A 25868-nucleotide genomic window follows, 5' to 3' on the forward strand; every position below is an offset into this window, starting at 1 on the left:
GAGAGATCCAGAGCAAAGAGGAGAGAGAAAGAGAAAAATGGGGAGGGCTGGGCTGGCCGGCTGCCCAGACTGCAAGAGAGAGTGGGGGAGTCAGGGAGGGCAGTGGACCACTGGAGATGGAAAGCTGGTGGGAGGAATACTAGGGAGGACACATCCATGAATGGGACATAAACCCAGTTGGGTCAATTAGTGTGAAATATTGAAAATTAAGGCGTGGTGTCTGAATGGCAGGGAAGATCGGTTCACTCCAACAAAGACAGTTTATTAGAGGAAAAAAAGAGATTGCCATACCTTTAGATAAGAAGGAAATGGAGCCTCCCTCTTCCCAGTAAAATAAGCTGGTGCAGCTCGCCCTCTACTGGAAAAATGAGGTAATGTCACGTTGTCGGAAGACTATTTTTTATTTAGAAAGAAAACAGTGTTTGAGAGAGCTTTTTGGTTCTAAAGAAAGAAATCAGGAAAACAGACAGCACAAATATTTTATGTATTCTTTTTTTGTAAAACTCAGAAGTGAAAAGTTAGATTTTATCTCAAGTATAAAACAGACATGCAATGCTAATGTATAATTTCCTTCCAATGAGCCAGCCTTTTTTTTCCACTCTTTATTTACGTTTTTATTTCTTTTCTTTTTTTAAAACTAAAGTTCAACCTGATCAAATTTAAATTTAAATATTTCTGTTTGCTAGATCGCTTTTACTTTGATCTCTAAAAAAATTCAGGGATAAAAAAAAAAGCCACTGTTTTGTCTGCACATTAACTGGACATAGCGTTTTTATAAGAGCGAATGAAAACTTCAAAGAAATTGTGTACGTTTATGAAACACTTCCATTCACGGCTGCGTAGAAATCGAGTTCGCGCTTTCTAAAAAACGGTCCTTTGCAAGCTTCCGTAGCAGTGATAAACATTGACAAGCAGCTGTTTCTGCATGTTAGTGCTCACGTGGAAGATTTTCCAGTGCAAGTCAGCGTTGAAGAAGCAGCTCATTTCTAACACCAACAACATCATGGAGCCTGTCATTAAAATAAACCCAGGTAAGGACAATGTCCCTCCTCGCTTTACTTCTGTTTATAAATGTAGCTAAGGTTCTGTCCAGGTCGCTGCCATCGTTGATGTAGCTTCGTCTCCTAAACTCATTTTCCTCTTCTAACATCCAGGAGCGTCGAAGTGGGACATCCGTCAGAGGGTTTGGGACTACATAGAGGAAAAGAACTTGGCTAACTTTCCCAGGCCTGTCCACAACAGAATCCCAAACTTTAAGGCAAGTTCCGACTACAGAAAAACCACCACGGTTTTTAAATTACGTGTTCCGACATCGTACTACGTTTTTATTGTTATTTGTTAATGCTAATAGTTCTTCCAGCGTGAGTGCTGCTTGTGGGCTATTTCGGGTCTCTGGGGTCATTATTTTTTGGGGGACCCTAAAAATAGCATGGAACAACTGTTTTTCTCAGTTTTCTTAGGAGACATACTTCACAGACAGACCACTGCGCAAACGTTGCAGTTCTTCTAGAGAGAGAGATAATCGTCTATGCAGTCTGACGTGGTTAATTCCAAAAGTACTTTTTAGTTTTGCGTCACATGGTCGGTTTTCTGCTGAGTGGCATATTCGACACCATGTGCATGGAAGAGACTGGTAATGCACAGCCTGGCTACAATATTTTATTCGATTTTTATGTGGTAGACTCAACTTAAAAGAGTAAATCATTGAGAAGTGGAGGGAAAATCTTACATGATATTCTAAAAACTTAAAATTAAATTTAGATTTGTGTGCCTCCTCTAATATAGCTAAATTAAATCTAGTGCAACCACTTGCTTTCAAAGTTCACCTAATTATCAAATATAGTCCACCCCTTGTGCAAATTAACCACCGTGTAAATACAGATGCTCTGCAAAGGCTTCAGAGGTTTGTTGGGTAACTGTAATTAAAAGAAAATCACTACTCTCTACTTTTAATGTGGGAAAACAAAATGTTCAATAAAAATGGATGCTCTGGCAAGGTACTACAGCTACGATATATCTACAAGTTGTCCTCTAAGCTTAATTAAATTTGGGCAACAGATTAATTGATTTATAAACCTGCTGCAAAGCTCCCTGGTTTTAGCTACGGTTGCTACAAATCAGGAAACGATTAAGACAAAATTATCTTGTAAACATGACAAATAGTACTACCTCTCAGTTCTGTAATAGTTTTCATTAAACTGATTGATACCCAATTGAAAAAAAAGAATTAAATCAGGTGTAAACATAAATGTAATTTGCTATATTGCCTCTAAAATAGTACTTGCAGAGTCCTTTAGCTTTAAATGATTAATGTTTTCACGTTATTTATTCTTCCGGTTTGATTTCGTAATGTGTGTTTATTGATCAGGCAGCCAATCAAGCATGCAACAGGCTTGCAGAGCTTCAGGAGTTTAAGTCAAGCCAGACAGTGAAAGTAAACCCAGACAGCCCTCAGCAGCAGGCTCGCTTTGTCACGCTGGAAGTAAGTTGACCAAAAGTGAAGAAAAAAACCCAACTTGTATGAGTTGCTATTCTTTCCTCTCCAGGGTGCTTTCGGAGCCTGCAGCAAAGTGGCAGAGTTGCAGACTTTTGCCCAGACGGCMGAGGTGAAGGTGGATCCTGACAAACCTCTGGAGGGTGCTCGGTTCGCGGTGCTGCAGGTAGCAAGCAGCTGTTGGAAGAAAAGCACCAAAAAGCACTTTTTTTTTTTTTTTTTTTTTGCATTTTTATGAAGAAGCTTTACCTGCTCAGATTAATCTGGAGATATAAATCTGTAAAACGGTATATATGGGAAAACAAACTATTTTTTATTTTATTTTTTGCTTTATATAATTAGTAACATTGAAGCCATCGCGACAGTTTACGTCATTTCATCTTGAATCTTATTGCAACTTTCATCCTCACTCTGCAGTCCTCTGATATATGCTAGTTATGTATCAATGTTTAGTTAAAGTTAGTCTAATTCTCAGTCTTTAGTGGTCTATTGTTTGGCATAATTTACAGGCACAGAAGACTTTGTTGGTTCCGACTCCTCGTCTTCGCTCTGGTCTCTTCAATAAGATCACCCCGCCGCAGGGTGCCAACAAAGAACAGCTGCGTGTTTGCGCCTCATCTCAGGTTTGCAATTTCAGCCTGAAACAATATTCATAAGAGCCAGAGAAATTAAGAGGTTCTTCTAACGGTCTAAGTTTTTGTAACTTTTAAATCTCCTGCAGGGTGTGAAGGACTTCAGTGTTCCTGTTGGCCTGGATGCAAAGGTGAAGGTTGATTTGGTGGTGGTGGGCTCTGTGGCAGTTTCTGAGAAAGGTTTGTTCTTTTTGACCAAAAACTGTTGTTTTTTTATTATGTGTATATAGATAGGCACGGTATCGAAAATGGTTCCTTCAGATCTGAAACTATTAGAATTTTCTCATTTATTCATCCCAAATAAAGTAACGCTGTTGATAAACATTTTCTTTTTAATTATCATTGGCTTAATTCTGTGTGCTATATAATAATAATAATAATAATAATAATTAAAAAAAAACATTTCTTTGAAAAATGCCTGAGCATGCACCTTCTGCAGGGTGCCGGATTGGAAAGGGAGAGGGTTATGCTGATCTGGAGTGGGCCATGATGGCTTCAATGGGAGCCGTGAATGAATCCACTTTGGTTGTCACTGTTGTCCATGACTGCCAGGTTAGTATTTGTCTGATTTCCTGGAAAATTGCAAAGGTTTTATAGTATTATTTAATTTTTTTGCCATTTAATAAAATGATTAAATTGCTGCATTTGTGTTTTAGGTGGTAGACATTCCAGAGGAGCTTATAGGAAGTCATGACCTGACTGTTGATTACATCCTCACACCAACCAGAGTCATTAAGACTGAATGCAAGCTGCCCAAACCACAGGGAATCATCTGGACTAAGGTAAACGCTGAGGCTGTTTATCTGTCTTGTGTACTGCTAGTGTGAGATTACATTTGGGTTATTCTTTTGGCTTGATTGTTTAAATTTACTTTCTCAGGTTGAGAAATATATCATGTTAGTTGAAGCAGGGACACATACAGTTCAAAGGTTTTTTGTGGGGTTTTTTTTCTTTTTGCATAAATACCACAGCTATAATATTTAATAGATTCTATTGCAGCAGTAGGAATAATTGTTGCTGTCATGCTTTAAATGCCATAAATGAAATGTTGTTTTCTGTTGTAATTTTTTTCTGTAAAAACTGAGAATATATACTCTTACTTAAAGGTTAAAGCAAGAAGTGCTTTAACCAGTTAAATCTCATATCTTCTTCCTCTATTATGTCAGACATTGTCAAACTGTTGTCCGTTTGAAGTTGCATTTATAACTCTAAGATCTGGATCATGTGATATTTCCTACTCTGTGCCAATACGTAGTATTTAACATTTTTGAAGTGAACCAAAAAAATATACCTGAGATGCAGCAGTCGTGTTTTTCATGGCCAATTTTCAGTTCTCTTTGAGGTTGGAACTGCAATTTCCAAATTTGAATGACATTTTTATTTTATTTATCAAGGGCTATTAACATCTAGAAAAATGATGATTGAGGTGGTATTTTAGAGTTGGACAGAAAATAAAAAATAAAAAAAATCATAAATTTCTCCTCTTTTATGTGTTAAAGCTTTTGCCCATAGACTTTGCTTGTTGATCACTGACGAGACGGTAAAGGGAAAATTGGTCATAAACATGTCTGTCAGATTGATTGATTGATTGATTGATCTTTAAAGTCAACTTAATTTTTTTCTTTGACTCCAAAGTTTATGTGGGTGAACGTATTGAGGAATACATTTTGACTTTTGTCACCTTGTCCATACTTTGAATGCGACCTAATGCCTGTGTGTAGCTTGTTTCGGCCGTATCTGCTCACAGCCTTGCCGGTATGTAGCACACAATGCTGCCTTTCCAGTATTTCAGCTGTTTCTTTCGCAATGACCCAAACGTATCAATTTTATTTTCCAGGAAACTAACATTCGCATTACATATGAATAGAAAACTTCCATAAACATAATCCTCCTCACCGCTGGCTTTGCTTCAGACCACAGCAATATTTCTTTTTTTACTCGTCCAGCAGCAGAGTATTTGTTTTGTTTTCAGAAGCCCAGTCAACTGCTCCTCTGCGTTGAAACACTTCTTGCTTTGTCATGGTTGTGTTAAAAACCATGACATATATTTATAAAAAAGAAAATGAGATGCAAAGAAAAGCAATAGCATGAATTAAGGCACTGCATCAGTGATATTTATTTCTTTTTTTATATTTAAGCATTATTATACCTGGAAATCCTTTGAGATAAAATCTCTTTTTTTGATGGAGACCTGGCCAAGAGGCACATTGGTATATAGTTTACAAAATGGTAATTAAAAGGTACAATTAAATCCTTATCAAATATACATATTAATTCTTGGTCATAAGTTAGTAAAATGTGCCATTATTTTCACTTCCTATTAACTATTTTACCAGTGTTACTGCTTTTTAGGCACTTCTAGGGTCTCCCCCCCCCCTTGCCCAACACATATATTGAATATTTATAATATATATTTTTAATTTCTTTTATATAAAAAAATACAATTTTTAAAATTATTGCATTCATTTTATTTCTGCTGAAACGGTGAACTTGCCTGCTTATTTCTCTTGCAGATGCTTCTGCAGATGTTCTTGTTCCATATTGGAAGCCTCTAGGTTTTTATCAGGCAGCTTTTGCAAATGTAATTTCACCTGAAGGGCTTTGGCCCAGACTGAGCTTCAGTACCCCAGACTGAGCTTCAGTACCCCAGACTGAGCTTCAGTACCCCAGACTGAGCTCCAGTACCCCAGACTGAGCTCCAGTACCCCAGACTGAGCTCCAGTACCCCAGACTGAGCTCCAGTACCTACTTTATTAAGGTCACACTGCCCCCTAGTGGGTCTACCCCGCTTACTCATGTTCTTATGAGACACGAGTGTTTTAAAAGTGTTTCTTTATGCAAATGTTTCACTCACATAGCCCTCAATGCACAATACATCTGCTGTATGAATGCATCCTCTCTGTATGATGTCCAATTTTTACTTTCTTTCCTGTCTATTTATTATACGGTGTGACTTGAATCCTCCTCCTGATTTATTTCCACTGGCAGAGACTTTGTGTGAATTTCTTGTTGATAATATTTCTTCTCACCCGACACGATGAGCATATCATTCTCGTCGTGTGGCCATGTTGTGTGTAAGCTCTGGGTTCTCTCAGACACACATGTAAGTAAACAAGGCCCAGTGACCTCCCAGCCAGGAAGGCCAAGTCTGATCATCAAAGGCGGCTCTGCCCAGCCACCTTGGCTCTGCAGGGTTCAGGAGGAACGACGGGTCAAGCAGGCCAGTGTGAAAAACAATAGGCTTGTATCCTTTACATGACTGGTCAGCATCAAAGGCTGCCAGCACACTTGAAGACCCAACAAATCAAGACGGCAGCAGTTATTTTTAACTGTGTGGGAAGTGAAATATCCTGCTGCTGTAAAGATATTTATTAACGGTGGGCAGTACGGGCTAAAACCGGTTCTTTTGTCTTTAGCTGGATGCAGAAAAGTTGGAGAAAATTCCCATCCTGAAGAAGCTGCGTGCTCTGGAGGAACAGGCTGGGAAGGACGTGACTCTGGGGACAGCGTCGCATGCAGCAGAGCCCGGCCTGCAAACTCATCAACCAAAAAGACAACCCAGACGGAGGCCAAGGCGGAATACACAACAGGATACCGAGGGAGAAACCAGCCAGGAATCTAGACGGGAGAAAAAAGGAGAGGCAGATCAGAAACCCAGACAGCAGCCAGCGAGAGCCAGGAAAGACAGCAGGGGAAGTGGCAGAGGAGATGAGGAGGGAGAGGCTGGCAGAGCGGCGAAAGGTAGGAGCAGGAGGGTGGCGAGGGAGCAGGGCCCAGAGGAAGGCAGAGGCGAAGCGACGAGCCAGCGGAAGCTCCCCCAAAGTGTGACCACCGTGTACCTGGGAGGAATCCCCGCCGGGCTGCGCGTCAGCGAGCTGAAGACCGCGCTCAGGGAGAGGAGCGCCGCCCCGCTGAGGCTCACCTGGCAGGGGGCTCAGCACAGAGCCTTCCTGGACTACAGCGACCCTCAGGTGGCAGACCAGGCCCTGGAGGCGCTGCAGGGCCTGAGCCTGAACGGTCACAGCCTGCAGGCCGAGCTGGCCAAGAGCCAGCGGGGACACAAGCGGTCCGGACAGAGACAAAAGCCATCCGCGGCTGCGAAGTCAAAAGCGTCCCCGCCAGATGCTAAAACCGCCGCCGCCAAGGAGGCTGATCAGTAACGGCAGCAGGCAGTGCACCGCCACAGAACACCTTCATATTAATGCATGTTTAATATCTTTAGAAGTGTTGATCTGTTTTTATCATTTCAAATGGAATCTGTTACATGAGCTTAATGTTCGCTGTAGTTTTCCAGCAAAAACAAGACTTGAAGGTGTGAGGTGAAATTAAACGTAGGGTCAGTATCAAACATTTCCTGAATTGTGTTTGTTGTAACATTTGAAATAAGCTTAAAGATTCCCACATGTGCCTTTCTCTGTTTACACCCAACTCTCACTCCATGTGTTTAGGTCATCTTCCTTCCTGAAGGTTTATTTTGTGTAATTTCTTGCTGCAGGTCACGATGTTTCTGTAGCTTTCTGTTCTAATTTAAAGACACACTAGATTTATTTGTCATAGTCGAGCTTTTCCAGCTATATATATATATATATAAAAAAAAAAGCTTTTAGGACTGATAGTCTGCTGGAGGAAAAAAAGAGAAGAAGACAACGCAAATGACTCCACCATCTGGAAAGCGTGTAAATGATATTGATTATGGGTGCATGAGACCTTACAGTGACATTTCAAGAAACTTTCAGTTTGCAAGAAAACTTACATGAACAAAGTTGCCATGTCTTTAATTTATCTTTGTTTTAAAGCATTCTTTTTTCATTTTCTTTTATCAAATTCTAAAAAACAGAAGTGTTGTCAAATTTTGTATTTAAGATAGCATTGGAAACCACTGAAACCCCACACGTCCCACTGGACAAACTCAAAACCTTTTGTGCTATTTTAGCTAAGATTTATGTAAATCTAGTAAGTCTAGAGAGCCCTAGTTTGGCCATAATTATTATTTTTTGGCTTATTCGTGTGATTTTAACCTGCAAAATTCAGGTTTTGTAGTTCGAGTTTAAGATCATTGTTTGTATTTTTGTGTAAAGCTGTTGCGTTAAGGCAGATTTGCTTCTTAGTCATTTCAACTTTTTTTTTACTGTGACATCCTGTTTCGATCCTATGTTTAATCTGTCTGATAACACTATTAAAGCGCCCTGTCATAACTAGACTGCATTTGTCCTTTTTGGGTTTTTTTTTTTCTCCAAACGAAACGGTCGCACCAAACTTTGTTTCGGTTGTGATGAACGTTGAAATGGATGAACTTGTGCCCTTTCTTAAATGAAAGATGAGAATTGTGAGCTCCGTCTTCAAACTAAAAACTATTCTAAATGGTAGAGCTTACATTTATGCATGATGTTTGGACAATCATTTTCCTTTGTGAAAACGGGGTGATAATGTATCGCATAAGACGCCAGTTAAACTTTTTAAAAGTGGAGCAAATCTAAAGTTTTTTCCCAATGAGTCACTGCCTTTCTGAAGTTCTCACTGGAGCTCACCTCTGAAAATGTCTGTCTGAGCTTCTCACAAGAGATTCATCTGAAACTCAATCATCCAATCCACTTATCCTGATTGGTGTGTAATGTATTGTAGCTCTGTTTTTCTGTTTTGCAGATCTCAATGTTACCTGACAAATGACCGCCAGCTCTGTCGGCTCTAAAGCCCGGCTCCTCTGAGACACCAGCCCGCGGTGCATCTGTCTGCACGGAGCGGGGCTCGGGCTTTTTATGGAGCTGTCATCCAGGCCAGGCCTGGGAACAGCTGCCCGTCCCTCTCTCTGTGTGTGTGTGTGTGTGTGTGTGTGTGTGTGTGTCTCCCTCTCTCTCCTGAGCCCCAACAGAGTCGTGAACCTCAGCAAATGTCATCAGTTAGTTAAAGTGCCGTTGCCCCTGCTCAGGCCGCGCAGCGTGGTATTTCACCGGGGTTCAGTCAGTGGTCATGTGAGATAGCAGAGCAACTAAATGGAGTGCGTTGCTCTCTGTGAGGATGCACGCCTGGACGCCAGCACCAGCAAATCCTACAGACTAAGATTAGCAAAACGATCCTGTGTGTTCCGGATTATAAGATTTGCGAATCGGAGCAGGTCGTGTTGCATTTGGCTTCGGACAGTAGCTTCGAGAACCAAAATGCATTTTAGCAATCTTTCCTGGGGTTAATTAAAAGGATGACGCTACGTATCTAAAGAAACGAGAGCCGCAACCAAAAATAATGCCCATGCTAAATCTTATTAATACATTTTCACCGTGCATAATTATGTTTTGGTTTAAGTCTATTGCGATTAATCGAACACGCTGGTCTACACATATTCATTACTTGCGTTTACTTTAATTGCGTCGTGTTGTTTCGTGTAATAATGAAAAATATGTAGTTTTTTTTCACTGCACAACTAGATATGTATGTTTTTTATGTAGCCCTAACTGATTAAGGTTATAGCAAAAACAATTCATTTGCATTTTTGTTGCAGATTGAGACTCTTTTTTTTTTCTTTCAAATTTTACGTTATTTTACTTTAAATTATGATTATTTTTGAGTAATATATTTTAAATTTAAACTGGAGTGAGATATCTTTTGTTACATATTTACAACATAAACATTTTGAACGCCAATGCAACCACCTGACTTTGTGATTCAAAGTTTATTTGATTTATTAATTTTTCTTTGAAATCGATACATTTTTCAATTTGAATGACTTAACCTACTGATTTTTTCCCCTCCAAATTTCTTTTTTTTTTTAAATCCTAATTTTAGGAAGAATGGATCTGAATTATTGTTGAGCGAAACGCACGTTGGTTCCCAATGGTTGCCGATTTTTCTTTACATATTTCGTCCCAACATTCCTCTAAAATGCAAGATAAACTCCCGTTTTATGGACTTAGAAGGTCAAACAGCCCCAGAATTCGGGTGGTTTTATTTTAATAAAATAATAAAAAAAATGAAACATCAGCTCACACAGAATGAACCCTCGCTGTTTTACCTGATTATAGCCTATCTACACTAAGTGATAATAATCCACATAAATTTGACAAACGAGACAGTGCTTACAATATATCCTTATTTTCAGTTTTTTTTTAAAACAACACGCATCTTGACAAATATTGCCAATAAAGCACGGAACTCCTTGGCCAGTTCGCCTGAAATTGAAAATACAGGCCTAGAGAATAAATAAAAAGTTGCGCTTATAGGCTATTCAAAAAGTGCCATTTTTTTTACACAGTATACAGTATGGACGTACAGTATATAGGCCTATGTAATGTCCATAATTATTTATTCAGAAATCAACGCCGGGTATTTTGTTCCAGCTAATTTGTCAACATCATGAAAATTAGGAATAAAAATAATAATAATAATAATAATAAAAAAACTTTAAACGGGAAAAAAACGAAGGTGTGCATATTTTACAAAATGATTAAACATGTGAGAAGTGAGAGGTCATCCGCTCCGCAGGACTAAGTACCAAACAGCAAGTTTCTTTTTTTATCTCCCTCTCTCTCTTTGTTATGCCACTTTGAAGGTATGGAATTGTTTGTTTTATTATATATTATTATTATTTTATTATTGTGTGGCTTCAGTCGTCTGGTGTCCAACAACACAGAGAAGTAGTCCGGTCTACAGGAAGCAAGGAGCTCTCTCCTCGGCACAAAAGTCTCTCAGTGGTGATTTTTGTTGTTTTATTGTTTTTAATTCTCTGTTCCCGTGCTGCTGTCTGCATGGCTCCAGTCCGAGTGACTCACACACACACACACAAGCACCCACGCACGCACACACACGCACACGCACACGCACACACCGTCCACGCAGTGTGCAGCGTGTCCCGGCGGGGTTCACATCACGCACGGCTTGATGTCCTGGTAGGAGACCTGCTGGTGGTGGTAGTAGGAGCCGTTTCCCGGTGAATGCATGGCGGAGGAGGTCATGGCGTTGAAGGAGAACACGAACTCCTTCCGGTCGCACATGCTGGGAGACTGGGAATGGTACCGAGGAATACCTGCGGAGAGAGAATGGGGAATATTAAAAAAAAAAAAAGAAAAAAAGAAATCACATATGTATAAATTCTGGGAAATTTAATTTTGAAGATGCCATAAATTCATTTAAAAAAAAGTTTAGATTTATTTGTAAGTACAATAACAATATGATTATATTGTCATAGAACAAGTAAACTGAAAATACAATCCCGGCTCTTCTAAACAATTAAACAAACACACATTCTTTCAGATTTAATTTTAAATTGTCCAAATTACACGTTTGTTTGCATAATTTTAACTATAAGTTGAACACATTGTTTTTTTGTGTGTGGTTTTTCTTTCTTTTTTTGTTTTGTTTTTGTTTTTCTCTTTCTCACAAAGCCGAAGTCCATTAAACAGGCAGAATCAAGACCGTCGAAAGCAGAGGCGGGCTAAGAAGGGTTAATTGACAGCGGCCCTCTTGCACGCCAGTCCCGGAGGACCGGGGCCCTCGGGGCAAGGCAGGCTGGACCTTACCGCGCTTGTTTTTATAGCGCCGAGATTGGCACGCTTCTCTGCCATCCCCACGCCTTATTTGTCCTTATCCTTTCCATGAAATAAAGTAAACGTCTCGTTTTCATTCAAGTTCCATTCAAACGGAAACTGATACTTGCGTGTTAATTTCAAAAGGATAAAATAGGTGGTAAAAAAATCCTGGTGGCATTAATTTAGGATATTCCGCAATAGAGCAGCATAGTTAAGGCTGTGTTGTTTGACGGCGAAATAAACGCAGCGCAAATGCCCGCACTGCGCTTATTTGGCACAAAAACCGACGTGTCCGTTTTTTCATGCTGCCTATAAAACAAAATCTACTTCTTTCGCGCGAATTAAATTTTGTGCTTCTCGTTGTGGAGTGTGGTCTTTTTATTTGTTTTCTTTGTGAATTTCCACAGCAGCAGCAGCATCGCGGAATATAGAACAGTTTTGTGACATCGTAAGCTTTAAGTATACCTTGTAAATCTGTGGTGCTGTGTCCATTCTGGTGCAGGTACGACTGGTCCAGTGAGTGTGTGGGCAAGCTCGGCTGCAGGCTGTTCGCCCCCGGGTTGCACGGAGACAGCGGCTGCTGCTTGATGTACGAAGCCCCGTTGTTGAGCGACGCTGGCGGGGCCGAGGCCCACGCCGAAGCCGAGCTCGAGTAGACAGGGTGAGGCTCCATGACTCCCCCGCTGGTCAGCAACGGGGAGGCGGAATTGTCGTGGTGGGGGTAATCGTTCCCAGTGGACGCCGTGCAACTTCCCATGTAGGAATGTCCACTGTTGCCCGACAAGTGAGACATGGAGTGGCCGGACAGACCCATCCCATCCATGTTACCTGCCAAGTGTCCATTCATCATCCCGATCCCGCTGTCCAGAGACAGGCTGTTGGGCGGACAAGACAGGCCCCCGCCGCTCCCCTGGTAGTTGTACGCCTCGGGAATGTGGTTGAATCCCAGGCCGTTCATCATGCTGTACATGGGCTTCAGCGCCTGGCATTTGCGCCTGAAGCCTCTGGGTCTCCTTCTGAAGGAGCCCTCCTCGAACATGAATTCGCTGGCAGGGTCGATAGTCCAATAGTGGCCCTTCCCGGGTCGGCCGAGGCCCTTGGGCAGCTTAATGAAGCACTCGTTCAGAGACAAGTTGTGACGCACGGAGTTCTTCCATCCCTGATACGAGCCTCTGAAGAACGGGAAGCGGCTCTGCAGGAACTGGTAGATCTCACTGAGCGTCAGCCGCTTGGTTGGGGAGCTCTGGATGGCCATGACTATCAAGGCTATGTACGAGTAAGGGGGCTTCTCTGGTCGCCGGATCCCTGCGTTCGTCTTCTTGGTTTTCGTGGTGGAGGACGCGGTTTCCATCACCACCGTCTGTCCATGCGGTTTCTCCGGCGCGGACATCGGGCTGCTCTGGGCAGGAGGCTGCGCTGGGGGCTGCTGGACCTCTGCCGTCATTTAGTTTGCCTGGATTCAGTCTTCGAGGTGGCAAAGACAAAAAAAACCAATAATAATATATTTCTCCACTTATGGTTAGAAAGTTTGACAACACGTCCCTGGCATAAAGAGGAGGGGTGGGAAAAGACCCCGAACCCAAAAGCGAACGATTGTCTTTTAGACTCTCCTTCGTTGGTTTTAATTCTGTCCTGTTTGGAGTCTGAAGCCGGAGCGCTTTGTTTCTTTTTTCTTTTTTAAAAAAAAAAGGCTACGTCCGAAATGAAGCGCGGAGGAGAACAGGAGCCGCTTTCCACTTCAGTTGGTGTGTTGTCGTGCGTCCGCGGAGCTCACTTTTTACTTATCTGTTGCCATCGGCGCATTGGAAGCTGTAAGCCTTGTCATCCTAATGCTGGGGGCCCGCCCAGTCCCCTCCTACTCCAGTGGTGGGCTGCAAACACGCACATCTGCGTGCATGCGCTCACCGTTTTTTTTTTTTTTTTAGCAAAATGATTTTTTTTTAATATGATATGGATTTTATATGTTATCTCGAGCAAATTAATTTATTCATTACACCCCTGGATCATAAAAAAAAGTAACTATATGCATCTGTCTTCATCTGCGGATTTGTGTCATACTGTATTCCAATTTGAGTTTATGTTTGTTTTTTATGCATGAATATATATTTTTTTTATTTAAACAAAAATAATAAGATTTTCATTTGAAAACATCCAATCTATACAGTATGTCTCGTTTTTTTTTAAAATGTGCGAGTGAGTCAATGAGCCTCGTTGAAGCTGCAGCAGGAAGGATATGACACATTAAATACTTTAAAAAACAAACAACAACAACATAAAAAGTATAAAACTATCTATTTGACAGCGCGCTCCTCACATTCAAAATCTGCCTCCGGATTTCTGCGACAGATATAGTCAGGGACTTGGGCAGGATGTTTATTCAACAAAATGTAAACATTTTCCCGGACCTTCTTTAAATAAGAAAATCAGGCAAAAGCCTCGTTAGATCTGCTAATACCACACAAACTAATGTCGATGTGGCAAGAAAAAACACGCGTCGTCTTTACGGCATGCTACAATGTTGGACTTTTTTCCCCCCTCCACCACCTCTCTCTTCTTTTACAAATGTATATTGTTTGTGCAATGCAGTCATAATATTTACGCAGGGACGCGGGAGGAGTGAGGTGGAGACTCAGCCGAGCTGGGAGCGCACAAACTCGGACGGAGGACTTGAGATCGACTCCTGCAGGGGGAGAGAAATCACGGAGCGATCCGGGGATCCGAGGTAAGGATTTACCAGACCCACAACGAGATCGGTGGTCGCTTTAAAGATGCGGCGCGTTAGGAGGAACTCTGCGCTTGCTGTGTGAGAGATGGAGCAGATGGAAAGGAGTAAGGGTTGAGATTAAGACATGCGTGAAGCTCTAGAAATTAGGACTGGGCTACAAATCAATCAGAGGACGCTGCGCACGAGTTTGCGTGTGCATGTTTTTGTTGTTGTTGTTGGTTTTTTTTTTAAACTGACCTGTGGCTTTAGCCTGTTTCACCCTGGGAGTGAGATCAGTCCATATAGCCTAAAACTGTTGACAGTGAGTTCCTTATTGTTCCCAGGAGATCTCAAATGGCTGCAGCCTTCGGTTTCTTCAAAAACCCGCTGGTGAAGTTAACCTTTCCATTGTTTTATTTATTGGTTCTCATTCTGAGAAGTGAAAAAAAATCATATGGTTGTTTGAAGCATCAAAAAAAAAAAAAAAAGTAAACATCTGGCCTCTGCGTAAAATCAGAGAACACCTGGATAGAGCGTCTTCATGCGAGTAAAGCTTTCCTTTAGTGGCAGCAGATTTACATACATGACGACTTTTAAATGATCTCTCAGTTAATATAGGATGTGTATGGCTGCTTCACATACACATATTTCACAATAATATGTTGGAAATTAGATGTCGCCCTTTGTTCCAGTCATACAGAAGAGTTAACGTCGAACATAAATGCCCATGTGCGTCACTGATTCGACTCTGCTCGGCCGCTCGCTTGCACTGAGAGCCGCATATTCAACAGTGAAGCGGACCACCCAGCGCGCACCAGGGACAGGCAGGCGCGCTCCCGTGCTCCCCTCTGCCCACTGCATTTAATTACCGCTGATGACTTCATTCCATTAAGGCTTTTCCCCTCTCTCACGCTCAGTCGCCTCATGTCATATTACTCCAAAAGGAGAAGGCATATTTAGATTTTTTTTTTTGTTGTTGGTTTTTTTGTGTGACTTTTTTGCTCATGCGTCTCAGGCCAGTTTCCAGAGCCGGCTCAAGGAGGTACAAGGCCTTAATTCGGGATTTCACATGAGGGGGCCCACGCCACAGCGCAACTTTGATTGGCCATTTTTGAATTTGACATCCTACAGCTTGTTTTACAACCGAGTAGAGAGCAAGAATGAATGGATTCAATTCACACAAAATCCCGGTTGTGACTCGATAAGCACACAATCACTTCTCACTTTTAAACGAATGTCATTTGGAATAAAGTGTTCATTTTTATGTTCAGCATTGCCCAAATTGTTCTATACAAGACCGTCTTTTCCTTTTTTCATCGTTCTTTAATTAAATAGCAAAATTAAGCAACACTGTTTGTCTGGTAATATATTTAGGTGGATTGTGTTATAACTTCTAAAATTAAGCTAATGACAAAGTCAAACAAATGTAAAAACTATGTGATCATTTTCTTAAAGTCTAATCAGCAACATGGTTAATTTAGAGGAAAAATCATTATAGTATGATTTTAAAAAGATCAGATTAGAAAAAAAAAAGAATTTAAACATGAGAAGGCAGATGTTTAGTAACATGACAGGACTGTTTAAAGGATTCAGAGATTTAAAGGCAGTTATGTTCACCACATTTCTGCAGACAGCAAAATCCAACAACAAGTTTCTCTGACTTCCAGATCAATTAGAAATATCACAGATGCAGTTGGCAGAAAGCAGATAAAAATCTCTGATTTAAAAAAAAAAATCTGTACCAACTTAACATAAGAGAATTTGATAATGTAAATATATGTTAAATTAAGACAGGAATTATTTAGATTTTAGAATGACACTGAAAAGGCTCGGGCTTCATAGAGTCTGTTTAAGTTGCAGTCACTTCAGCAGGTTTGAAAAAGGTTTATGTTATAAATGTAACACTATATTATAATAAAAATGTACAAGGGAGTGATAATATAAACAAAAGCAGGAAGCTTGGCTTATCTTTCAAAACACTTCATAAAAAACAAGCTCATTAATTTATAGAAACAGTTTCCTCCTGACTCCCATGGCCAGCGGTGGCCTTCAGCAGCCGCAAAGTCTGCTTGTACATCAGGCCGGCTCTGTCAGTTTCTGTAACATAAAAATGTTTATCCATCAGTGTTGGACGCTGATTTGGCGATCAAAGCGGCCTTCTCCTTTTCCCCTGTTCCAGCTGTACGTCCAGGAGAGAGGTCATTCATTAATGTCACTCTACCTTCTGCCAACATGTTCAACATGTTTGAGCCACAAAGGAAAACGCTGCCATGAGAAAGTGGTTAAAAAAAAAAACAACAAAAAAAAAGATCCGTATATTCATTGCTGCATGCAGAGACTTGGGAGCCGAGATCAGAGCTTCCCTGATGCTCCGTCACAGACAAAGTCCTGCACTTTTCCATGACGTCCCAACATGAAGTATTTGACAGCGCTGCACCCTCAGGAATGTTCAGTCACTTCAGTTCAGGTACAACACTCTGAAACATTAAACACAGCCTAGATGTCGAGCACAGAAATGCATGTTACATTAACTTATACATGCCTTACGACTGCTCCTTGTAATTAGAATGTCGTCATTGTCTTATGAATTACTTCAGTCTTTAATGGTGTTTAATTCAAAAGAAAAGGGAAAACAAAACTTTTCTAGCGCCTGTTCAGAACAAAACAAGACACAAATACACGATCAGCGGGACAATAACCACCTCCATGAATGTGCCACTGTGGGCCCCAAGTATCAAACAGTAAACACATGAAATTAAGTGAGCAAAGGAACGTCTTTGAGGAGTTGCCTCTTCTATTTCATACAAAAACTAGGAGACGTACATTTGAAATTATTTCATAGTGACTAAAACACAAGTTCTAACTAATGAAATCAGCAGATGTTTTGGATGTACCTGCTTGAAAACATGAACTTACTGACTGTGGTTGTTTGAAAAAAAAAAAAAAACACACACACACACAAAAAATGTCAGTTTAAATTTCAAGTTAATGAGTAAGTGCTACCTACCTGAATAAAACTTGTGTGTCTGCTCTATTAGTGGATCCTTTACAAAACCTTCTATAGGCGGCCCTGTAGGAGACCTTTGTGATGTATGGAAACATTAAGAGCCATCTTATTATTATTATTATTATTATTATTATTATTATTATTATTATTATTATTATTATTATTATTATTATTATTATTGTTTTAATTTTATTTATCCAGATAAACTCAGAAATGACACCTGCAGCAGCCCACGAATCACAGACCCAAAAGTAGCAGTGGTCAGCAGGACAAGAACAGAAACATTGGCTCATCGAAACCCGCCTTCGCATTTTTTAAGTGTTAAGCATAAATTGAATTTTTCATCCACAGAGCATCACGTCTGAGTAATAGTTTCAACAGTTTGTCTCCTGGGTGGTGAAAGAGGGCGGCAGAGGGTCACCGAGGGGCCGCACAGACTTTGTTTGGAGGACAGCGCTCCAGAAAAATCCATCAACTGGGCCCGAGTCCATCCGAACTGAACTTGAGTCAAGTTTTTGGAGAAAGCTTTGTCTCTGAGGTCAGCGTACGGAGGTTTATCACCCAAATGCCCCCAAAGCCTCAAGAGGAAATGCGCGTGATGTTAACCCAATTACTACACTGAGCATATTTTCTAAAATTATATGCTCGAAACTGTTAGTAATGTAACTGAATGCAATTAAAAGATTCAAATGCCATAAATATTTTTTAAACGGTATGTTAAAGAGACTCTTCTTTTGCATCAGCGGGCCTGCGAGTGATATTGAAGTTTGCTGCATTTACTGTTTTGTCTTTTATCTCTATAATTTTCTGCCCACGATTGGCGGGAGTGAATGATTAAGTTATATAATATGGTGGATAACAGAGACAGAGCTGGCACGTAGATTGTACTACGCAGAACTCACCAATTGAAAAGAAAAGAATTGGTTTAGTCAACGCATCTGAGTCTTAATGCCACATATTTATTAACGACAGTTGAACTATTCAATCGAATTAAATATATAGTCACGGATTAATTGCGATATAAATTGTTTTTTCCGTTATTTTGCCTCCTGGGTGTCGTCTGCAGCTCACTCAACATTGTCACTTTAATTGAAAACAGTGTAAAGTCGACGCGCCCCCCCCTCCCCCCCACGCCCCTCCCGCCTCTCCCCCCTCATCACTTTCCCTGTGCGCGGTAGGTGGCCGTGTATATTTTCGTTGAAGTGCTGTTTATGTGATCGGGAAGGGACTGGGCTGCGCGCAGACCGCTGATTGCGCGCATTGGGTCGCTGCGTCAATGCGAAGCGGGTTTGATGGGCGCCGCCAGCAATCAGCAGCGGCGCAAATGCGCACAATGAGTTTTTGCGCGTCCAAAACAGATATTTGAATTATGCTCCGTTGTATGCGGCGGCGCAGAGACACAGCCTTTATGTTCCCTTTGAGTTGTGTTAATTTTCAGATGACAAACTGTTCAAACAATAAGGTTATATGTGGAATCCGGGGTCATAATTTGAAAAAAAAAAAAAAAAATCTCATCAGGATATTTTAGGTCATTCGCACTGACCCTATTTCTACAGCATTTGGGGATTTTTTTTTTTAAGTCAAAATGTGCCACGGATGATGCGCATATCATTTTGCGGGTATTGCGTTCAACAAATTCGTTAATTTCATCTAAAAAAAAATGGAATCCAATATGATGTTGTTTTTTTAATGCTGAATTTATTCATAAAAAAGGCTTAAAAACTCAATTCGATCTGACCCCACATTAAACCGTCGAGTCAACGTATTTTAAAATTAAAACAAGCTAAGCCATTTCACTTACACATTCAACTAACGGATAGTTTTATGACGACAACAGCTTATTATCTGCACAATAATACGAGGAAGAATGAAATAACACGCAATTATTCGTCCTTCTGACGGGGAAAATAATCTAAATCAATCTGTCTTTATTCATATCACTTTCCATTCAAAACGAGATAAAATCAAAGGGCGATGGAAGTCAAACAACAATGAGAGAAAGGGAGAAATAATGAGCTAAAATGGTCAATTGTGGGGAGTAATAAATGATGTACAGAAAGGTCTACTTAAACTACAATAGAAGTTTGTTAATGACAAGACACTAATAAAAACAAACAAAAAGGCTGAAATAAGTAAATATGTGGATGAATAAATACAAAAGACCAACTTGTTTTAAAGTTAATGACAGCAAGAAATCAAGAATAAATCTGCAAAAATATATTAATCCAATACAAACACAATTGAGACAAAAAAAATAGTTACACTTGATGGTTGACATTGGTTTATCTCTGGTTTAATCCTGCAAACCTCTACAGCTGCAATTAGTTGTTACAGCAGCTTCACCTGGGCAACCAGGACTTATGGAGAAATTGGACCTGCAAAAATAACATACACACATTCAGTTTGTTAATAAAGATTTCAAATTTCAAAGCTGAAATCAAACCAGTTTGATTTGGTGTGAAAACTTCCCTGAAAAGCTCTGAACTTTGTTGTTTTTAACCTGTATCAGGCAATTTTGTAAATTCTTTTTTGTTTTTTAATTTAACACTTGTACGATTTTGAGCAAAATGTGGGTATTTTTCACAAATGTCATTATGGGAACTCCAAGCTTCCTGATAAAGAATATTTTACGAATCATCCCCAGTGTGCCATATTTTTAAAATAAATATTTAATATCCTATTTATGGTCTCACTGCTTTGTACCAAATATTAATGAAATAAAGTCGATTAACCGGACGACCGTGGTATTTTTAGTCACTTTTATATGTGCAGCTCTGTACACACCACAACATAAATGAACATGAAGGGTTTCATGGTTCCAGAGGGAAGGGTTTGGCAGGTCCAGAGTTTTTACAAACTCCCAACCGTCCAGATGTGGTTTACGGTTGCACAGAAAATGTTTCATAATGTTTCATTGCTTATACCTGTTTAAACTCAACTCAAGCTCTTCGGATTAAAAAGAAAAAGAAGAAGAAGAAAAAAAAAACAGCTGTACTAAAAAGAAAATAATATTACAGAATAAACATTTCAGAAACGTGTTAATTTAGAATTGAAAGGTAAAATAGCATAATGTGTTTTTTTTCTGTGTATTTTTAAATCTGAGGAGGCTGGGATTTTTTATTTAATGCGTTTTTAGAGAAACAACTATATTTATTTCAGCTTCATGACTTTTTCCCAGAATAGTAGATCATCTTTTACTATTATCCCTTCTGATCTTTCATGATATATTTTTTTTCAATTCCAAGAATCCTGAGCTCATTYTGAGTAAATTTGCAGGTTCCTTTTTGCTTGTTGTGTGTGTGTGACTGTGTGCGTGTGTGTGTTTCTGTGTGTGTGTGTGGTCTTCACATCTGTCTAATGGATGAGGGCTGTGAACGCAAATGATTGCTTCAGTTCAAAACTGGAAAAAACATTCATTAACTTTATTTTAATGTCAAGTTGAAGATTTAAAGAGCCACGGACTTTAGGTTTTAGGTTAACTCAGTTCCCTATGATTCCACACATGTATTTCTTTTAAGATGCAACATAGTGATGCTTCTAGTTGCAGAGCTTTACTGATGTGTAATGTATTTTCACAAAATGAGACAGATACTAACACAAAAACATGCTTTTTTTTTTTTTTTTTTACAAGGCAAAACAAACAGAGCGACATCTCGAGTTATTATTATTATTATTATTATTAATTTTTAAATTTTAAATTTTTTTTTAGCTTCATCTCTCTTTCTGCTGGCCTGGCCTCTTTGCAACGCTTCGGCCCCTCAGTGAGTGGGAGCCTGTTTGGGGCCCCACCCTGCAGGCCCGCGCACACCTCCCAGAGTTGGTCCATCATGGCCTGTCTAACTTAGGGAGACATCAATAATGAGAGCTGAAGCAGAAACCACAGCGGAGAACACAAAAGAGACAGGGAGGGCACGCGCAGGCCACAACTGGCTCTGCTGCAGGTTAGCTCCTTTGATACTGCCTTGATGGTAGTTTGATGGGTGCACATGGGGCAACATGGGTTTATACGTCCATGTTTACATAACATCTATGGTGTTTACACGCAGCCCACCAACCCTTCTCTGCTCTCCTCTGAAGGGGGATTTTCCTGTGGCACACTGCTTCGGAAAAAGCAATTAAGAATTCCCAAACAGCGCACCACAATGGGAGATATCATTGGTGCAATGTGTGTTCCATGTCCCTCACAGTTTTTGTCTGGAATGAGCCGACTATTTTTAATCTGCGCACAACCCAATCCACCTACAGAGAAACCGCAAATTGAATGAAGAAGAGAAGTGGGGGGGGAATGGGTGGGCATAATTGCCTATTGTGGAGCTCAAACTCCTCTGTTCTGGCATAAACAGCTTCGGTAGTTTACAGCTTGATAGTCAGTGCCCCTGCCGGTTTCAAACTGGGGCATATCCTCGTTGTCTGTGGGAACTCGTAGCCAAAAAGCAGTGGTTGGAATCAGCCAGGAATGTTCTGGGATGGTAACTGGATTCAGTCATATAATGCCCGACTCTCCGCATTGGAACACCGGGGTGGGAAAAAGGCCGAAAGCATTTCCTGAGTGGAAGGGGGGGTCCCAGTGAAGCATCACATGTATGGCATCGTGTGACAGAGATCCTGCCAGGTTTAGGCAGCGATCCCGACCCTGGACAGGAGCAGAGAGGAGTAGATACAGCTAGCAGGGAGATGTGGTGGGCAGCGCGAGGGATGAAACTTGGAGAGAGACCGACGATGCCTGGGAAGAGCCAAAATATCACAGCCTGAAAGATATTTCAGGCTGTGGAGCGCCTGAAATATTAACAGGTCAAGGAGCAAATACTGTACATGTGTTTTACTACATATGATGTTTATGGAACAAAAAAGTAACTTTACTTCTGACATCTCAATTTTACAACATAATATCATTCCATTGTTGCTTAGCTGCTCTAATACTCATAAAAGCACAAATGCATTAAGAAGGCTCCTGAAGATAGATAGATAGATAGATAGATAGATAGATAGATAGATAGATAGATAGATAGATAGATAGATAGATAGATAGATAGATAGATAGATAGATAGANAGATAGATAGATAGATAGATAGATAGATAGATAGATAGATAGATAGATAGATAGATAGATAGATAGATAGATAGATAGATAGATAGATAGATAGATATAGATAGAGATAGTTAGTTTAGCACAATCTTTAATTTTCTTAATTTAGAACGTAATCCAGCTGTAATCTTCTCAACAAATTGATCAGTATTTGTTGAACTGAYGAAACAGGAAGTCCAGAGTGCATGACTACATTTGCAAAGCTCCGAATTTGAGTCATATCAGCAGAGTGATGCCATAACTTTTATTTGTGGTTTAGCACTTCATTTTGTTCTTACTGTAATGGTGCCATTAGCAGACATTAGAGCAAATCTGTCTACTTTTCTGTGCACACAYGCATTTGTATGTCAGCGGCCGGTTATGCGCACCCGTAATGTCTGCCTGTAGCCGCATGTGTTCATGTGTCAGTGCCAGTTGGAGAATGTTGTTGACTAAATATTTGTATGCGCCTTAGTGGACAGGCTCTGCTCCCTCTGGCTTGTGTAAACGCTAACGACGCTGGGAGAGAAATCTTACCCTGTAATTGTCGGAGGGCTTTTTTATTTTCACCTGCTACCGGCCTCTTTCCGTTGGTCTGCTCTATAACAATGGCACTGAGAAAGCTGCGGAGTGCAAAGTGATTGATGCCGGACTCCGTTTGGCCCGTCTTCAGACTGGGGGCCTGAAAGGAAGTGGCTATCCCTCCCTTCCACCCTAACTACCCTGCAATAATGTCGGGTTAAAGAGGCCAAAGTGCTGATCAGTGCTCTCTTAGTGCCAATTGGTCCACAGAACAAGTTGGCAAACCCACGTAAACAATCCTTTCATGGCTTATTAATCAGCTTCTCAGTAGACGAAGCAGAATGAAGTTCATTTACGCCACACGGCCAGATCCAGCCTTATCCGCTCCATCTTGCCTCCAGTTATCACTCTTTTTCTTGTGCCTGTCAGTAAAGGAAGAGACACAGGCTCATCTCTGCTGCATTCTTTCCATTTTACTGAAGAGCAGTGTGGTAGAGAAGGTAATCTATCACCTAAATCGCCTGTCCTTCTCCCAGCCTGTGTCTAACTGTTTCTCTTTCTCCTTCCTCCAGGCTCGAGTGGGCAGGCGTGCGGCTTTGGCCACAGGAAGCTGTGAATTCTTCGGAGAATGGAAGATGTCTCACGGGGAGACGTGCTGCGCCCCCGCCCCTCTCCCGCCACCCACACGCCACCCCAGAATGACCCCTGACCCTTTCACGTGTTTATATCAGGCCATGGAAGTGAGAAATAGTGATGAGTCACTCTGGCCGTGTGTTTACACTCTGGAGTCACGCAAGGAAGGAAATCAGCCACGGTCTGCTAAAAGTGGCGAGGTGAGAGAGAGGAGCTGCTGTGATTTACCTCTCAGGGTCGTTATTTGTTTCACGTCACCTCTGCCGAGCAAATGATCTCCCAGCCGAAAGCAGCAGAAAAAGGCTGAGGGCTGTAGTCGAGGAAAGCAGAGACTGCATGGGGCAAAGAGTGTTTYCCAGCTCCAAACATGCTCGTTTTGGAAACTTTGATGGAATCTGCTTTTTGAGTTAACGCATTCTGTAAGGTTTTATTAGAAATGATCACATTCACCATGTTTCTCTGAATCAGGGATCAGTTAAAATTGTCCCGACAAACATTTTCTATCTTCTGTGAACGACTCATTCCAACTTAAACTACGCATGACTCGTAAACTCTTTATAAAATAAAAATGACGGAAAGTGGGATGCATTTGTGTTCAGACTTCTGACTTAGAACTCAAAACTGCCTTTTTCAGAAGTTACAGCTGCACAATCTCAGTCAGATTGGATGGAGACCTCTGTGACTGTCTCTTTTTAAATTTTGCCACAAATTCTCAATTTGATTCAAGTCTGACTTTCAGCTCTTGTGATGCTGTTTGGAGTTGTTGTCCTGCTGTAAAGTGAACCTCCACCCCAGTCAAAAGTCTTTGGTGGTACAGGTTTTCTTACTGCACATTCATCTCCATCCATCTTTCCATCAACTCTCGAAAATGTACATCTTTCTTGTGGATAAAAACAAAGTATGAGGCAAACCATCATTCTTATTCGCGTGTTCAGGGTGACAGTTTCCCTCCACAAACGTCTTTGGCCTCAAACCGTCCTAACACTGCCAAAACTAAAGTCACGAGTATGAAGCCACATCCAACACACAGAAATGTGATCCTTGATTTACCTGTACAATTATTATTTTTTTTATAATCCTACCTTCCATAGGTATACAGTGATTCAGCCATTTTTCTGTTATGATTAATAATAATTAAAATACATGCTATGTAAATTAATTACTGAAGTGTATGAGCTCTACAGTTGTTGAAAAGCTGTACTTTCTCACTTTTTGGTCACAATCTGTCTGTCACAATCAGTCGTTATTATCAATTCACTGATTAAAATTAAAAGTTTAGGTTTCGATTGATAATATGTAAAGAAATTTGCGCACAAACCAATTTAACAGTTTTAACATCACATTGTTAGCGTTATTTTCTTGCATGTTAAATACTGGGACATGGGTTTATTTTGAGTTGTTTGTCTGCTTATAATGATAGAATAAAATAATGTAAATTACACTGTCATACGTGCTGCTGTACCCAAATCAAAAGTGACACCTAACATGCAGTTTCTCCACATGCCTGTGTTTACTGTGCCTTCCTCTGCTTTTTCAAACATTAAGCGTCATTGTTGTGCTGAAGGTTGAGTGACTTTACAGTACGGATTGCACAGCTGTTGTTTTCCAGACGCGGCTTCACTCGGTGCTGTTGTGTCCCGTAAAATTAAAGTGATGCTTTTTTGCTCTTTCCACCACCACTCTGGTGCGAGCAGCTTCGCTGCAGACTGCAGGCCGGTGTCCTTTTACACACCAGCATACACACCGCCACAATGAGAGAGTGAAACCACTCTTATTTTGGCCAATCTCTCCTGAATTGTAAGTCCTGTCAGGAACCTTGATTGATTGTTGTGTTTATCACCATGTTATTAAGAAATCAGGCTCACCGCAGCCAGGCCTGAAGTTCCTTAATTCCAACTTTGTGCTAATTAAAGGTTTGCTGCGCAGGTTTAGTTTTCTCATTTTCTTTTCTTTAAATATAGACGTCTCTTCTTTTTATTTTTTTTTTAAGCGAGCATATTGTAATATGCTTTTTTTTTTTTTTTTTTTTGCAGTGCCTGGACCATCTAGCACCAAGTGCAGTGTGGTACACTGTGGTACAAACAGAAAATCCTCATCTTTACACTGCATAGTTAATGAGTTCATGTCTGTAGATCAGCAGAGGTCCAGTCTCGCGTTGCTAATAGAGCTGGTGGCAGGCTGCGTTTGTGTATCTCTGAGCTAAACACAGTTATGGCAAAGTGGACGCTCTGCTCAGTGTGTCCTGAACGGAGACACAGAGCGCCATGGCACTGTACTTTTTTGACACACTGGCG

At 40.7% G+C, this 25868-nt stretch overlaps 2 protein-coding genes across 3 annotated transcripts; one reads left to right on the forward strand and one right to left on the reverse strand.

The window, feature by feature from the left end:
- The first annotated feature begins 147 nt into the window (after window positions 1-147).
- On the forward strand, window positions 148-8328 carry mthfsd (methenyltetrahydrofolate synthetase domain containing). 2 transcript variants are annotated; one of them, XM_008405930.2, is made up of 9 exons: window positions 148-371; window positions 933-1031; window positions 1155-1258; window positions 2547-2660; window positions 3004-3117; window positions 3216-3306; window positions 3566-3678; window positions 3783-3908; window positions 6543-8326. In XM_008405930.2, exons 2-9 carry the CDS (start codon window positions 1004-1006, stop codon window positions 7284-7286), a joined length of 1434 nt encoding a protein of 477 aa, XP_008404152.1. In that variant the 5' UTR covers window positions 148-371; window positions 933-1003; the 3' UTR covers window positions 7287-8326. The 2 variants fall into 2 exon arrangements, with proteins under 2 accessions (XP_008404152.1, XP_008404150.1); XM_008405928.2 differs by lacking the exon at window positions 148-371 and having other exon boundaries at window positions 873-1031; window positions 6543-8328.
- A 1718-nt stretch (window positions 8329-10046) lies between these two features.
- On the reverse strand, window positions 10047-13459 carry foxf1 (forkhead box F1). Its single transcript, XM_008405927.2, has 2 exons — window positions 12108-13459; window positions 10047-11140 (listed from the first exon to the last, which is right to left on the reverse strand). Exons 1-2 carry the CDS (start codon window positions 13084-13086, stop codon window positions 10977-10979), a joined length of 1143 nt encoding a protein of 380 aa, XP_008404149.1. The 5' UTR covers window positions 13087-13459; the 3' UTR covers window positions 10047-10976.
- Between the last annotated feature and the right edge of the window lie 12409 nt (window positions 13460-25868).

Source organism: Poecilia reticulata, linkage group LG3, assembly GCF_000633615.1.
Source record: "Poecilia reticulata strain Guanapo linkage group LG3, Guppy_female_1.0+MT, whole genome shotgun sequence".
NCBI lineage: Eukaryota > Metazoa > Chordata > Actinopteri > Cyprinodontiformes > Poeciliidae > Poecilia > Poecilia reticulata.

Coding starts and splice junctions, on each gene's coding strand:
- foxf1 (XM_008405927.2), bottom strand. CDS start 13,086: ATGACGGCAGAGGTCCAGCAGCCCCCAGCGCAGCCTCCTGCCCAGAGC. Junction 11,141..12,107: donor CAGCACCACAGATTTACAAG/GTATACTTAAAG, acceptor CTCTCTCCGCAG/GTATTCCTCGGTACCATTCC.